At 43.1% G+C, this 17,243-nt stretch overlaps 1 protein-coding gene across 2 annotated transcripts in view; it reads right to left on the bottom strand.

Annotated features, from left to right (window-relative positions):
* LOC110521751 (myosin light chain kinase family member 4) overlaps positions 1–17,243 on the bottom strand; it is a 62,753-nt gene that overhangs the window by 18,111 nt on the left and 27,399 nt on the right. Inside the window, exon 1 of one of the 2 annotated variants that reach the window (XM_036969064.2) lies at positions 11,878–12,350. The exons of the other annotated variant lie outside the window; for it this stretch is intronic. Within the exon in view, the coding sequence (XP_036824959.2) occupies positions 11,878–12,018 (141 nt within the window). The 5' untranslated portion in view covers positions 12,019–12,350. Of the gene's footprint in view, positions 1–11,877; positions 12,351–17,243 lie in introns of those variants that run through there. 2 annotated transcript variants of the gene reach the window in all.

Genomic DNA, 17,243 nt, shown 5'->3' with positions numbered 1-17,243 from the left:
TGGTATTAGCATTTTTCGCGTATCATATTCACATGATCTAAAAGTGACTTTGTTAAGCTTCACTGTCAATTTGAGATACTTTTGGATGATTTAGACATGATGTGCGAAAAATGTCATATCGGTCTTGTGACTACAATCGGATTTGTGCCACAAATGCTAAAATGTTAGCATGTGGTAAAAGTGCCAGGGAAACTAAACCAGGGTTACTCATCAACTAAACCAGAAACTAAACCAGGGTTACTCATCAACTAAACCAGAAACTAAACCAGGGTTACTCATCAAAACCAAGACCAAGAGACAAAGTCAATACACAATGGTTATTTTAATCTAGATCATCTGTATTCTGCAGACCATCCTGTAACACTATACACCATCAGCTATCCCCTCAGTCAGCCCACGGTAATAGACTGACTTCACAACATGGGAGGAGGGACTGGGAGCATACCTCAGCCTGAACACAAGGCTACAATAATAGCCTCAGATGAAGAGGAATAGAATTAAGCCGCGCTAGCTAGTCGTGCTAAAATAAAGGTATCTGTTACATTGCATAAAAGGTTCAGACTACACCGTATGAGATAGCTTAGCATAGCCACTGCTACATAATTAGAATTCAGTTTCTGGTTACATATAGGAGATAGTGTAGCATAGCTTAGCCACTAGCTACAATACATTAATAGCCATTGTAGATTACTTATCAGGTAGACTTGTCTAGAATGTGAAGGTAGAGAAGGAGAGACATCCGTAAGAGTGGACAAATTATCAGAATATAAACAAACACACATGCCTAACATGTCCTGCACACTAGCCCCCTCAAGTCTCTCAAGCCTGACGTTATGTGTCACTGGCTTGTTTATCTTTGTCACTAGTATGTACCGGTATGTCCTTTCATGGTCACTGGACTGTGTCAGTGACGTCCAGATATGACACGTTCTTCATTCTGAATGACCTCAGAATCTGATTTAGTTGAGAGATTATTGCCATGTAGAGGTAGCTAGTGATGTCAGCTTTGTGAGCTGCTCGCTGACCGACGGGCTACACACTAAATTGGCCACTCATGCGGGGACACACACATTAACACACAAACATAAACACACAATGACCTGTTTCCCAGGATTATATTATGTAACTTTGCTTATGCCTTCAAGACAACTTTTTCGGAAAAGAAGTACCCGTAAACCGGGTTTTCTGGGTAAACGGTGCCTTCTGACCCTGTGGTATGAGCAGTGGGACTGACTTCTCCTCCTAGCCCCGACACATGCATGCACACATGCGCATACACACACAGACCAAAGCCACACTGAGAAGGCCAGGGTGTTAAAAGAATAATAACTCCAGCCATCCTCAGTTACCCCTGGTGAAACTTGAGATACTTAAAAACCAAAACTCATAACAGGATATTATTTAGAAACGTACTGCACATACCTAACTTTACAAACTACCGCCAAGCAGTCCTCAAAGGACAGTCTAATGCAAGTCAGCATACTCGATCCTGGTTCTCACCTGCAAATAAATCTTAAGTGTCAATCAAACAGTAGCTAATTAGCTGGATTAGTCAAGAACCATCACTCATCTTTCGCTCCAACTGGAGTCAGAGAGGGTTACGCAGAATTAGAAGTCAGATTATATTTTAATGGAGTTACTCCTGTCCTTCCTTCGCCGACCACTAGAGATCAGGAGAGACACACAAACTCTCCAGGATGCTACAGAACTGGCCTCGTCGGTCACACCGACTGAATCGTTGAAGTACATGGTAATCCATTGGTGTCCCTGGAAATGTTGTTAACTAATCACACATCAGAGGGTTATAGTTGTAGTTATAGTTATAGTCCCACTGGGTACAGACGTCAACATCTAGTTTTGATTTACATTTGGTTGAATTTAAAAGTGAAATTAACAAAAGATGTCACCATGTCATTGGATTTAGGTTAAAAAAAAACTGGGTAAAAAAAATGATAGAATACATGCCCTTGCATTAATGACTTTTTGAAATTCCAATCAGTTTTCCACATTGATTCAATGTCGGCACGTTGAATTTTTAGGTTGAAATAACGTTGAAACAACATTGATTCAACCAGTTTTTTCCCCAGTGGGATCGCTTGTCCATGTTCACTGATGTATATCCCTGTCCTCTCTGTCTCTATCTATCGGTCTGTCTCTTTCAAATCTAGTCGTCTATCCGTCTTTAAAAGCCCAACGCGCTGACAGCCCATAAAGTGGGACTGCAGTAGAATAGCTCTTTAACTACCTACTGTAATCGTGTGTCAGTCAAAAGCTCAATTCAACCGTTTTCTCTCCTCCCTCTCTCTCTGCACTTCCTCCTCCCATCATCCCTCCTCTTTGTCCAGTGCTACATGGGTGATGTAAGAAATAGACACTCTTCTGCCCCTTTGACACTCACCTTCCCTTCCCTCCCTCGAAACCCTCAAAATGTCTCCCTAGCTTCTACTCCTCCCACAATCTTGCCCTCCTTCACACTCACTCGGTATGTTTGCCCATCCTCCATCCCTCCCTTCCCATCTCATCTCGCTATCATTGGCCTTAGGGAGACATGGGATGCGGCTGGGCTGGTCACATGACTCCGGGTTGTTGGGGAGACACACACACACACACACACACACACATAGACCACAGGCAAGAGCTACTAAACACACTCACTTTCACACACACGAAACACAACTGGCACAGTTTGTAATTTATTGCATGAGATACTGCAAGACTACATACATAGTAAGCGATAGAGGAACCTGTTTCTATGTCTGTGTGTGTATACGATGTCCTGTATGTGCATCTGCACAGGGTGCATCTGTTTGTGCTCTGAGTTCTGACCAAGTGTCAAGCAGCAAGCCAAGTAGGTGCCAGGCTGATCTGCGCTAGTAATGAGTTACACAAACGTCCCATTACCAGACACCAGAGACACACTGGTGTAACACAGTTACTCTGGACCCCGCAAGGTTGGAGTTCGAGCCCTCCACCCCTCTCCCCCCTCCACAAAGTGTAGACTACCAATCACTGTCTATGGTGCTGAAATTGTGAAATGTCTATGGGGGCATATTTATTGAATTGATAATATGGTTTCTTTAGTGCCCGGGCAAGTACAGCTTTTCTTTAGCTAACGGATAAATGTTGATTAACAGGCCTATTTGGTGGTCATATTCTTATGTTAAGCCTAACATTTCACAAAACTACAGAGACTTGCGTAAGTATTCACCCCCTTCACCCTCACACAGTGTAGGAACATCCTTTTTTCACATTGAGGTTTATTTTTCCTTATATAGTTAAACCGTATCTTATCTAATAGGGAGCAAATAGATTTCGGACTGTCAAGACAAGAGAACACATAAGAGGCTCTAGACAAGACTTCAGCCTTAGTCGCTCTAGACAAGACTTCAGCCTTAGTCACCAAAACTCTTCCTTGAATGGACAAATCTCTGCCTCACCATGAGTTGAACTTATTTTTCCAATAGCTGAGACAACTGGGGAAAGATTAAAGGTTCTTGAGAGAGAGAGAGAGAGAGAGAGAGAGAGAGAGAGAGAGAGAGAGAGAGAGAGAGAGAGAGAGAGAGAGAGAGAGAGAGAGAGAGAGAGAGAGAGAGAGAGAGAGAGAGAGAGAGAGAGAGAGAGAGAGAGAGAGAGAGAGAGAGAGAGAGAGAGAGAGAGAGAGAGAGAGAGAGAGAGAGAGAGAGAGAGAGAGAGAGAGAGAGAGAGAGAGAGAGAGAGAATCGTGTCGTTTTGGGGGACCCATTATTTTCACAGGACCTTGCAAATACACATGTTCTATGGCCTTAATAGGCTACCTGAGCGTAACACCTGAAAAGGTGCTGAGATTCGGGACTGTCCCGGGATGACAAGTGCAGCAACATTGATATCATTTTCTTTTAACATGACACAGAGGTGGGGTGTAAACATTTTATTAATGTTTACCACTGTAGCAGTACAAGCTGCAACTTAAACAAATAGGAGAATGGTTCAATTAGCATTATTTAGAGATCCAATGTTTGACCCCCGTAATTCGCACTGGCTATAGATGAAAACTGACTCTTCATATAGAGAGTGGAAAAGAGAGAGGCAGACAGAGATCTTCACATCTTCTGGGTAAAAGTGAGAGAAGTCAAGCTTGTCCTTTAACTAACGTATCTGTGGTCACACTGTATTACCGGACACACTAATGACACGCATATACCTCACAGGACCACATGATGACATATTAAGCTGTGTTCTTTCGCCACTGACACATACCAACCACATACCCACTCAGTCTCTCTGACATACACAGACACATACCAACCACATACCCACTCAGTCTCTCTGACATACACAGACACATACCAACCACATACCCACTCAGTCTCTCTGACATACACAGACACATACCAACCACATACCCACTCAGTCTTTCTGACATACACAGACACATACCAACACATACCCACTCAGTCTCTCTGACATACACAGACACATAACAACCACATACCCACTCAGTCTCTCTGACATACACAGACACATACCAACCACATACCCACTCAGTCTCTCTGACATACACAGACACATACCAACCACATACCCACTCAGTCTCTCTGACATACACAGACACATACCAACCACATACCCACTCAGTCTCTCTGACATACACAGACACATACCAACCACATACCCACTCAGTCTCTCTGACATACACAGACACATACCAACCACATACCCACTCAGTCTCTCTGACATACACAGACACATACCAACCACATACCCACTCAGTCTCTCTGACATACACAGACACATACCAACCACATACCCACTCAGTCTCTCTGACATACACAGACACATACCAACCACATACCCACTCAGTCTCTCTGACATACACAGACACATAACAACCACATACCCACTCAGTCTCTCTGACATACACAGACACATACCAACCACATACCCACTCAGTCTCTCTGACATACACAGACACATACCAACCACATACCCACTCAGTCTCTCTGACATACACAGACACATACCAACCACATACCCACTCAGTCTCTCTGACATACACAGACACATACCAACCACATACCCACTCAGTCTCTCTGACATACACAGACACATACCAACCACATACCCACTCAGTCTCTCTGACATACACAGACACATACCAACCACATACCCACTCAGTCTCTCTGACATACACAGACACGCTCTCCCTTTTTTTTAACCCTTCAGCTCCTGTCTCTATACTGTAGCTGTTTGCCACCCTTGACAACCCAAATTGGATATCTCTTTCTTAGAATTCAGCCATCTTTTTGTTGATCACTCTACCTATGACTGTGTCCTTCTTCGCTCTCATTCATTTCTGAGTAAGCTAAATCAGTCCACCCACTGGGGAGCCAGACCCACCCAATCAGATTGAGCAAAACAATTCAATAAATGTACATCTAATTTATGATTTGCAGATTATATAGAGTCTAAAATATGATCATCATACTGCAGATACAGTGCATTCGTAAAGTATTCAGACCCCTTGACTTTTTCCACATTTTGTGATGTTACAGCCTTAGTCTAAAATTGTTTAAATTGTTTTTGCCCCTCAATCTACACACAATACTCCATAATGACAAAGCAATTAAAAAAAAATAAAAAACGGAAAACAGAAATACCTTATTTGAGTATTACATTTACATAATTATTCAGACCCTTTACTCAGTACCTTGTTGAAGCAAATTTGACAGCGATTACAGGCTCAAGTCTTCTTGGCACAAGAAGGTACAAGCTTGGCACAACCTGTATTTGGGGAGTTTCTCCCATTCTTCTCTGCAGATCCTCTCAAGCTCTGTCAGGTTGGATGGGTAGCTTTGCTGCACAGCTATTTTCAGGTTTCTCCAGAGTTGTTCAATCGGGTTCAAGTCTGGGCTCTGGCTGGTCCACTCTAGGAAATTCAGAGACTTGTCCCAAAACCACTCCTGCGTTGTCTTGGCTGTGTGCTTAGGGTCGTTGTCCTGTTGGAAGGTGAACCTTCACCCCCAAGTCTGAGGTCCTGAGCACTCTGGAGCAGTTTTTCCATCAAGGATCTCTCTCTGTACATCTTTGCCTCGATCCTGACTAGTCACCCAGTCCCTGCCGCTGAAAAACATCCCCACAGCATGATGCTGCCACCACCATGCTTCACTGTAGGGATGGTGCCAGGTTTCCTACAGACATGGCGCTTGGCATTCAGGCCAAAGAGTTCAATCTTGGTTTCATCAGACCAGAGAATCTTGTTTTTCATGGTCTGAGAGTCTTTAGGTGCCTTTTGGCAAACTCTCAGACCAAAAGTGGGCTGTCATGTGTCTTTTATCCGAAGAGTGGCTTCCATCAGGCCACTCTACCATAAAGGCCTGATTGGTGGTGCCTGCAGAGATGGTTATACTTCCTGAAGGTTTTCCCATCTCCACAGAAGAACTCTAGAGCTCTGTCAGAGTGACTATTGGGTTGGCCACCTCCCTGACCAAGACCCTTCTCCCCCAATTGCTCAGTTTGGCAAGGGTGCCCAGCTCTAGGAAGAGTCTTGATGGTTCCAAACTTCTTCCATTTAAGAATGATGGAGGCCACTGTGTTCTTGGGGACCTTCAATGCTGCAGAAATGTTTTGTTACGCTTCCCCAGATCTGTGCCTCGACAAATTCCTGTCTCTGAGCTAAACGGACAATTCCTTCGACCTCGTTGCTTGGTTTTTGCTTAGACATGCACTGTCAACTGTAGGACCTTAAATAGACAGGTGTGACATTCCAAATAACACAGGTGGACTCCAATCAAGTTGTAGAAACATCTCAAGGATGATCAATGGAAACAGGACGCACATGAGTCTCATCGCAAAGGGTCTGAATACTTATAAGGCAAACATTTATAAAAAACCTGTATTGTGTGTAGACTGCTGAGGACTTTTTTTGTATAATCCATTTTAGAATAAGGCTGTAACGTAACAAAATGTGGAAAAAGTCAAGGAGTCGGAATACTTTCCGAAGGCACTGTACGTGTGTGTAGAGTGTGTGTGCTAACGTTTCCTTGTGTGTTTATACCTTGGTGTGTCTCTTCACAGTCCCCACTGTTCCATAACTTGTAGTTTTATCTGGGTTTTTTTTTTATCTGATTCTACTGCTTGCATCAGTTACCTGATGTGGAATATAGTTCCATGTAATCATGGCTCTATATAGTACTGTGTGCCTCCCATAGTCTGTTCTGGACTTGGGGATTGTGAAGAGAGCTGTGTGCTCGTAGTTTAAACAGGAGAGCTCAGTTCATTGCTTGTCAACACTTCTTACAAAAACAAGTAGAGAGGAATTCAATCTCTCCTCCTCTTTGAGCCATTAGAGATTGACATGCATATCATACAATTTAGTGCACCATGTACATTTAAGGGCCAGCCGTGCTGCCCTGTTCTGAGCCAAATGTAATTTTCTGAAGTCCCTCTTTGTGGCACCTGACCACATGACTGAACAGTAGTCCAGGTACGACAAAACTAGGGCCTGTAGGACCTGCCTTGTTGATAGTGTTGTTAAGAAGGCAGAGCAGCACTTTTTTATTGGCAGACTTCTCCACATCTTAGCTACTGTTGTATAAACATGTTTTGACGATGACAGTTTACAATCCAGGGTTACTCCATGCAGTTTAGTTAATTGCTCAATTTCCACATTATTCATTACAAGATATAGTTGAGGTTTAGGGTTTAGTGAATGATTTAAATTACAATACTTTAAGTTTTTGAAATATTTAGTACCAACTTATTCCTTGCCACCCAGTCTGAAACTAACTGCAGCTCTTTGCTAAGTGTTGCAGCCATTTCAGTCGCTGAAATAGCTGAAGTGTGTAGTGTTGAGTCATTCGCATACATAGACACACTGGCTTTGAATGGCTGCAACACTTAAAGTAACGTAAAGATAGTAAAGATTGAAAAAACTAAGTGGCCTAGACAGCTGCCCTGGGTATTTCCTGATTCTACCTGGATTATGTTGGAGAGGCTTCCATTAAAGAACACCCTCTGTGTTCAGTTAGAAAGGTAGCTCTTTATCTACAATATAACAGGGGGTGTAAAGCCATAACACATGTTTTTCCAGCAGCAGACTATGATCGATAATGTCAAAAGCCGCACTGAAGTCTAACAAAACAACCCCCACAATCTTTTAATCATCAATTTCTCTCATCCAATCATCAGTCATTTTGTGTAAGTGCTGTGCTTGTTGAATGACCTTCACTATAAGCGTGCTGAAAGACTGTTGTCAATTTGTTTGCTGTAAAATAGCATTGTATCTGGTCAAACAGAGTTGGTTACTGGCTGATTGGTTGGCTATACTATTCTTAGGTAGCGGAATTACTTTTGCTTCCTTCCAGGCCTGAGCACACACACTTTCTAGTAGTAAGATATGGCAAATAGGAGTGGCAATATCGTCCGCTATTATCAACAGTAATTCTCCATCCAAGTTGTCAGACCCCGCGAGTCTGAGTCAGGCTTATAACTGGGAGCATGTAAACAGTGTGCAGCAACTCCAGTGGCGGTGTTCCGACAACTCTCCATTTGACGACAATCAATGATTTACTCAAGTTGTGCACACTTACTACCTCTGAATTGGACACAATGTCTTTGTCATGGTTTTGATCCAGATCTGTAGCTGCACCATAGAAGCAGAACCTTTTTTTTTTCAGATCTCTCTGAGAGAAAGCTGTGTGTAACTAAATGCAGCCACTGCCACCCTCAGATCACATGGACATAGTTCAGATGAGAGATGGCCAGGTCTTCTTTCCAGGGCCTGTGACATGATCAATCAAACATATCACAGTCTACCCAGCACGTTGTCTCGCCTGGCAGTTTGGGCATAGTTGTCTTTCCAACATGGTGTCAGAGCATTTTGTATTATTCTGTACGTAAATCTGAGAAACTCCATATTTATGATATGTTATATTTCGTATGGTATGTACAGTGGGGCAAAAAAAGTATTTAGTCAGCCACCAATTGTGCAAGTTCTCCCACTTAAAAATATGAGAGAGGCCTGTAATGTTCATCATAGGTACACTTCAATTATGACAGACAAAATGAGAAAAAAAATCCAGAAAATCACATTGTAGGATTTTTAAATAATTTATTAAATGATGGTGGAAAATAAGTATTTGGTCAATAACAAAAGTTTATCTCAATACTTTGTTAAATACCCTTTGTTGGCAATGACAGAGGTCAAACGTTTTCTGTAAGTCACAAGGTTTTCACACACTGTTGCTGGTATTTTGGCCCATTCCTCCATGCAGATCTCCTCTAGAGCAGTGATGTTTTGGGGCTGTTGCTGGGCAACATGCACTTTCAACTCCCTCCAAAGATTTTCTATGGGGTTGAGATCTGGAGACTGGCTAGGCCACTCCAGGACCTTGAAATGCTTCTTACGAAGCCACTCCTTCGTTGCCCAGGCGGTGTGTTTGGGATCATTGTCATGCTGAAAGACCCAGCCACGTTTCCTCTTCAATGCCCTTGCTGATGGAAGGAGGTTTTCACTCAAAATCTCACGATACATGGCCCCATTCATTCTTTCCTTTACACGGATCAGTCGTCCTGGTCCCTTTGCAGAAAAACAGCCCCAAAGCATGATGTTTCCACCCCCATGCTTCACAGTAGGTATGGTGTTCTTTGGATGCAACTCAGCATTCTTTGTCCTCCAAACACGACGAGTTGAGTTTTTACCAAAAAGTTATATTTTGGTTTCATCTGACCATATGACATTCTCCCAATCTTCTTCTGGATCATCCAAATGCTCTCTAGCAAACTTCAGACGGGCCTGGACATGTACTGGCTTAAGCAGGAGGATACGTCTGGCACTGCAGGATTTGAGTCCCTGGCGGCGTAGTGTGTTACTGATGGTAGGCTTTGTTACTTTGGTCCCAGCTCTCTGCAGGTCATTCACTAGGTGTGGTTCTTTGGGATTTTTGCTCACCATTCTTGTGATCATTTTCACCCCACGGGGTGAGATCTTGCGTGGAGCCTCAGATCGAGGGAGATTATCAGTGGTCTTGTAAGTCTTCCATTTCCTAATAATTGCTCCCACAGTTGATTTCTTCAAACCAAGCTGCTTACCTATTGCAGATTCAGTCTTCCCAGCCTGGTGCTGGTCTACAATTTTCTTTCTGGTGTCCTTTGACAGCTCTTTGGTCTTGGCCATAGTGGAGTTTGGAGTGTGACTGTTTGAGGTTGTGGACAGGTGTCTTTTATACTGATAACAAGTTCGAACAGGCGCCATTAATACAGGTAACGAGTGGAGGACAGAGGAGCCTCTTAAAGAAGAAGTTACAGGTCTGTGAGAGCCAGAAATCTTGCTTGTTTGTAGGTGACCAAATACTTATTTTACACCATAATTTGCAAATAACTTCAGAAAAAAATCCTACAATGTGATTTTCTGGATTTTTGTTCTCCTTTTGTCTGTCATAGTTGAAGTGTACCTATGATGAAAATTACAGGCCTCTCATCTTTTTAAGTGGGAGAACTTGCACAATTGGTGGCTGACTAAATACTTTTTTGCCCCACTGTATTACTTTTTAGATGTCCATCACCTATTTCGTATGATATGTTACGAATTCAAATTCATATTATACACTAAATGACCAAAAGTATGTGAACACCTGCTCGTCAAACATCTCATTCCAAAATCATGGGCATTAATATGGAGTTGGTCCCCCCTTTGCTGCTATACCAGCCTCCACTCTTCTGGGAAGAATTTCCACTAAATGTTGGGACATTGCTGAGGGAACTTGCTTCCATTCAGCCACAAGAGAATTAGTGAAGTTGGGCACTGATGAGGGGGCGATTAGGCTTGGCTTGCCGTCAGGAAATTCCAATTCATTCAAAAGGTGTTTGATGGGGTTGAGGTCAGGGCTCTCTGCAGGCCAGTCAAGTTCTTCCACACAGATCTCGACAAGCCATTTCTGTGTTGAGCTCGCTTTGTGCCCGGGGCATTGTCATGCTGAAACAGGAAAGGGCCTTCCCCAAACTGTTACCACAAAGTTAGAAGCACAGAATCATCTAGAATGTCATTGTACATCCATTTTATATGCCAACCCAACCACCCTCTTTTCATTTTTGCCTTATATAAACATCTGCCTTATGTAACCATACCAAATGTAACATATCATACTAAATGGAGTATCTCGGATATACATACAGAATAATACAAAATGCTCTGAGACCAGGTTGGTCTTTCCTAGCCATTAGGGCCTAGAATTGTATAAACTGATCCTTCAAAACCAGAGAGCTCCCAAATCCAGCATAGTCCTGGATTTTAAAGCATGCTCAATTGAGAATCTTCATTGAAAGTAATTTTTTGTCCAGGACTAGGCTTATTCTGTGTACAGGAAACCGGTTTTAAGTCTCTTCCACGTAACGACAAAGACTACAAACTATCACTGTCTTTACACATGTCAAGCCATTTGAGCATGCATTTCAAAGTCACTATGGATTAACATGTCTGTTAAGGTGATAATGTGTCATCTTTCAAGACATCACTTCCTCCTACAGGCCAACTGGTACTCTCACTTTCTGTCTCTCTGTCCTCTACCATCTTTGAATTATGACAGGATGATGAAAAACATGACAACAGCCTGTGTAGAACTTGCTTCACTAGCAAAAATGTCCAAATCTGATGGGTCAAAAGGTGAACAGAAAGTCACCTCCGCAAAAAGATTCAACCAGTCACACCTGCACTACCTGAGCATGCACAAAGCCCCGCAATCATGTACCCTTTTTACTCTATCATGCTGACCTAAACTATACCATTTTATTTTTACATTGTCCTCCAGCAACAATAGTGGATGCATAAACCAGCCAGCACAGTTCACTTTGGCTCAGCTCAGTAGTATGAATGAACCCATTAAGACAGCAAACTACTAGTACCTGTATGTCTGGAGAGGGTGTTTCCCTGCCCCTCTTCCTCTTGTAGGTGAATAAATTCCAGATCCGTTGCCATAGGAATGATGCCACCAGACACATGCTGCCTACTATCCAAATATCCTTATCCTTCAGAAAGTTCTCCATGGTAACTGCTGCTCTTCCTCTTCCTCCTGCTCCACTTTATAGTCTCAGCTCAGGGCTGGATTATTTCAATCTGTCGCTCTCTTGTCGATGGCGGCGACGATCGGGTCTCATGGGGCGATCGGCAGCAGGTTGGGGCTGTTGACATGGAAACCACAGCGGGCGCCAGCAGTTACGAAATAGTGAGGCCTATCTTTGTCGCTCTCTGACTGATCTGATCGCACTGTCATTCAGACACTCCCCCCCACTCAGAACAGAACGACAGGCACATCTCTGTCCAGTCACGCTGTGCCAACCCACCCCCCATTGACCATGTTACCCTGACCCCCGACCCTCCACCCCGCCTGCCAAGGGACCTAAAAGGAGAGAACATGCTGTCTCAGAGACGAGAGGGGGACAGGTGTGTGTGTGCTCCATTGGCTCTGTCCCAAATGGCACCCTATTCCCTGTAGAGTGCATTACTTTTGACCAGAGCCCTTTGGAACGCAACTCATGCCTGGTATCCTTTAACTTTGTCCACGCACTTCATGCCTGCAGAGTATATTCTCCATACTCTTGCCTACACCCACAAGGCACTAACTATTTCTGTTGTTGTGGAGTCGCTTGCTCCTCGGCTCTATATCTTTCCAAAGAGCATAAATAAGACAGCACTCTTCAGCGTGCAAGGCAATGACAATCAATGTCACAACATTTCAATTGAAGTTAATTTACCAGAGTGCTGTCCTATAGTCTCTGCTCTGACCTGCACTGTCAACTGTGGGACCTTATACAGATAAGCGTGTTTCTTTCTAAATCATGTCCAATCAACTGAATTGGTCACAGGTGGACTCTAATCAAGTTGTAGTGCCGTCAAGGATGATCAAAGGAAATTGGATGCACCTGAGCTCAATTTGGAGTGTCACGGCAAAGGGGTGCAAGAATGATTGTCTATTGCACAATAGCAAGGGGGGGGAAGACTTGTGTAAATAAAATAATAGACAATTCTGAACTGCATTGTTGGTTAAGGGCTTGTAATTAAGCATTTCACGGAAAGGTCTACACCTGTTGTATTTGGCGATTATGTAAAATGTGATATTTCTGTATTTAATTTTCAATCGTTTTGCAAAAATGTCTAAAAACATGTTTTCACTTTGTCATTGTGGGGTATGAATTCAGGCTGTGAGACTACAAATTGTGAAATTAGTGAAGGTGTATCGATACTTTCTGAAGACACTGTAAAACGGTAGGCAAAGCGATGACTTGGGGGACAGCATATTGAGACAGGTCCACTGTCACTGATATCGCCACCCTATCTGGACTGCGGTCTCTGGCACCTATCTGTCTGGCCAGAGGGGATGATTTACGGTCAACCGTGCGACGCCACCTCTACACAGGTCTCCTGGACCTTTAACAGGCAACAGCAGGTGGGAGAGCATAGAGCAGGTGTGCTCCCCACATGACACCCTATGTCCTATATGGTGCACTATTCCCTATGGGTCCTGGTCAAAAGTAGTGCAGTATATAGGGAATAAGGTTCCATTTGGGATATAACCAGGGGTTAGAGAGCAATACCTCTTCGATGTATCCTGGAAAAGAATCTGACCTCAGTAAGGAACAGGGGCCTCATTTGTCAAAGGTGCGTGTGCACAAAAAAACAAATACTCTAGACCTAGCATGTGCCTGTTTTCCCACAAAGGTTGGTATTTATAAATGTTGAACTTGCACATATGCGCAACTTCTAGTGGTTGATCAATTGCATTACAAGCATATTGTTCTTTGGGGGGAAATGGAGGTGTTTGATGCATGGGAACAAATATTAGGCAACCATTTATCCACTGCTCCTTCAATAGCCAACCATGCTTGGAAGTAAATGTAAGTAAATAGACTGCTACGGAGGACACTGTCATTTATCTCATAGGCCTAATATTACTGTAGAGCCATAGCCGTGGGAAGTACTGTAGTTTGGGGGTGGAGGGGGCTTTGAGGGGGGTGGTGGGTGGAGGGGGCTTTGACTTTATTTTTTATTTATTTTTCTCCAAAATGCTATTTGGAGAACAGCAACAACAACAAAAATGACCCCAGACATCAATTATGACTGCAATATTAGGTTCAAAGGTCTGCAGCATGGCGTGTAAAATGTACTACTCAACCTCATCAGACAGAGGCTCCATTGACTCATTTACTTGTGGAACAGGCATACAGTGCAACATGAAATAGATGCATAAAACACGCTATCAAGGCCGACTTCAAACACCAACCTCAATGTGAATGTAACCAGAGCATAAAACAACTGACTGATTGCAAACGGTGCCAGATAAATCCTACACATGCATTAAAATAAAAGGCATACAAAGGACATACTAAGGCCTACAATTGACAAGGACAAATAAAAACAAACAAATCTGACCAAGGAATACGAAATACAGCTATTTTCAGGTCTCTCCAAAGTCCAGGCTTTGGCTGGGCAGCTCAAGGACATTCAGAGACTTGTTCCGAAGCCACTCCTGCGTTGTCATGGCTGTGTGCTTAGGGTTGTTGTCATGTTGGAAGGTAAACCTTCACCCCCAAGTCTGAGGTCCTGAGCGCTCTGGAGCAGTTTTTCATCAAGGATCTCTCTGCACTTTGCTCCGTTCATCTTTCCCTCGATCCTGATTAGCCTCCCAGTGCCTACCGCTGTAAAACATCCCCACAGCATAATGCTGCCACCACCATGCCTCACCGTACTGATGGTGCCAGGTTTCCTCCAGACGTGATGCTTGGCGTTCAGGCCAAAGAGTTCAATCTTGGTTTCATCAGACCAACAAATCTTGTTTCTCATGGTATTTTGGTGCCTTTTGAGTCTTTTGGTGCCTTTTGGCAAACTCCAAGTGGGCTGTAATGTGCCTTTTTACTGAGGAGGGACTTCTGTCTAGCCACTCTACCATGCTGCAGAGATGGGGGTCTGAATATTTTCTGAATGCTCTGTATCTCCCCTGACGTGGGCATGTTTTCAATACCAACTCCTTTTGTCGTACAGTACTCCATGTAAGGCATCCAGACCTTTTGAGAGTTGCACAGTGTGCCTCTTGTAATAAATCAAATCTAGTGAAACATGACTTTTCTGCAATCTATTGTGACATTGTGGGAGGACAACCAACCATCTAATTAATGGCAAAGCATTTCTCAGCTGCGATAAGTGCAAGGTTACAAGGTCTCTTCTGTCAGTCTCCAGTATAAACATTTCCAAGCAAACAAAAACAGGGAGAAGGGAGAATCTGTACACATGCTGAGATGAAAGAACATACTCTTTGCCCAGAATTCAGCCAGCCTTCACGTGAACATAACATATGCAAATATGTCCCCTTTTGTGTTTTTCACCTCCAGCAGAATGACATTTCTGAGTGCATGATATTCAGTATAACTGGCATATAGTACGTTCTATAGATGGTCTTAAACTGCAGTCATTTATGTCTGAGATGATATGAACATGGCCGGGCATTCAAACACATCTGTATCCGTTCATCATCATCAATTGTGTCTCGCAGGTCTTCCTCACATCTTTGGTTCACATGTTTTGTGTCATCAGGAAAAGCCTCTATCAAACCATGATACATTTTGGAAATCAACATTAGAGGTCTGTCAGACTGCCTTAAAATAGTTTCAATCTTATATCCAGTGTTTTCTGCACAGAGAGACAAAACTGTGTGACAAAACTGCACATCTAATAGTGGCCTTTTATTGTCCCCTGCACAAGGTGCACTTGTTTAATGATAATGAACTTCTTGATATGCCACACCAGCCGGGTGGATGGATTATATAAATGTGTGCACAAAATGTGAGATAGATAAATGTTTTGTGCATATGATACATTTCTGGGATGTTTTATTTCAGCTCATGAAACATGGGAAGTGTGAAGTACTTAAGTAAAATACTTTAAAGTACTGCTTAAGTTGTTTTTGAGGGGTATCTGTACTTTACTTTACTACTTACATTTTTGACAACTTTTGCTTTTACTCCACTACATTCCTAAAGAAAATAATGTACTTTTTATTCCATATGTTTTCCCTGACACCAAAAAGTACTTGTTACATTTCAAATGCTCAGGCAGGACAGTAATATGGTCCAATTGTCACGCCCTGACCATAGTAAGCTGTTTATTCTCTATGCTGGTTGGGATAGTGACTAGGGTGGGTCATCTAGGTTTTTTTGTACGTCTATGTTGGCCTGACATGGTTCCCAATCAGAGACAGCTGTTTATCGTTGTCTCTGATTGGGGATCATATTTAGGTAGCCTTCTTCCATCAATGTATTTGTGGGCTCTTGTCTACCGGTAGTTGTCTGTGTGCACCAGTAGCGTGCTGGTTCGGTTGTGCTGGTTCGGTTGTGCTGGTTCGGTTGTGCTGGTTCGGTTGTGCTGGTTCGGTTGTGCTGGTTCAGTTGTGCTGGTTCAGTTGTGCTGGTTCAGTTGTGCTGGTTCAGTTGTGCTGGTTCAGTTGTGCTGGTTCAGTTGTGCTGGTTCAGTTGTGCTGGTTCAGTTGTGCTGGTTCAGTTGTGCTGGTTCAGTTGTGCTGGTTCAGTTGTGCTGGTTCAGTTGTGCTGGTTCAGTTGTGCTGGTTCAGTTGTGCTGGTTCAGTTGTGCTGGTTCAGTTGTGCTGGTTCAGTTGTGCTGGTTCAGTTGTGCTGGTTCAGTTGTGCTGGTTCAGTTGTGCTGGTTCAGTTGTGCTGGTTCAGTTGTGCTGGTTCAGTTGTGCTGGTTCAGTTGTGCTGAGTTTCAATTTATAAAAAATATGTGGAACTCTACTCACGCTGCGCCTTGGTCTACTCCTTTCAACGAACGTGACACCAATTCACGCACCTATCAATATAACGCGTTGTCATCCCTAGTGCCTCTGATCTGGCGGACTCACTAAATACAAATACTGTGTTTGCAAATAATGTCTGAGTATTGGAATGTGCCCCTGGCTGACCATAAATGTAAAAAAATGTGATGTCTGGTTTGTTTAGAATAAGGATTTGTATGTATAGTATTTACCTTAACTTTACTTTTACTCATGTATGACAATTGAGTTTAAAAAAAGCAAATAATGCAAGCAGAGCAGAATTAAGTCGATACCCGCTAAAATCCAGGAAAGGGAGTTAAATTCTACAATTTAATAGACCACCAAATGCAGACCTGGCTCTCGAGAAGACAGGCTATGTGCACACTGCCCACAAAATGAGGTGGAAACTGAGCTGCACTTCCTAACCTCGTTCCAAATGTATGACCATAT

Source organism: Oncorhynchus mykiss, chromosome 4, assembly GCF_057628025.1.
Source record: "Oncorhynchus mykiss isolate SJ-2025 chromosome 4, ASM5762802v1, whole genome shotgun sequence".
NCBI lineage: Eukaryota > Metazoa > Chordata > Actinopteri > Salmoniformes > Salmonidae > Oncorhynchus > Oncorhynchus mykiss.
This window is presented reverse-complemented; position numbering and strand designations above follow the sequence as displayed.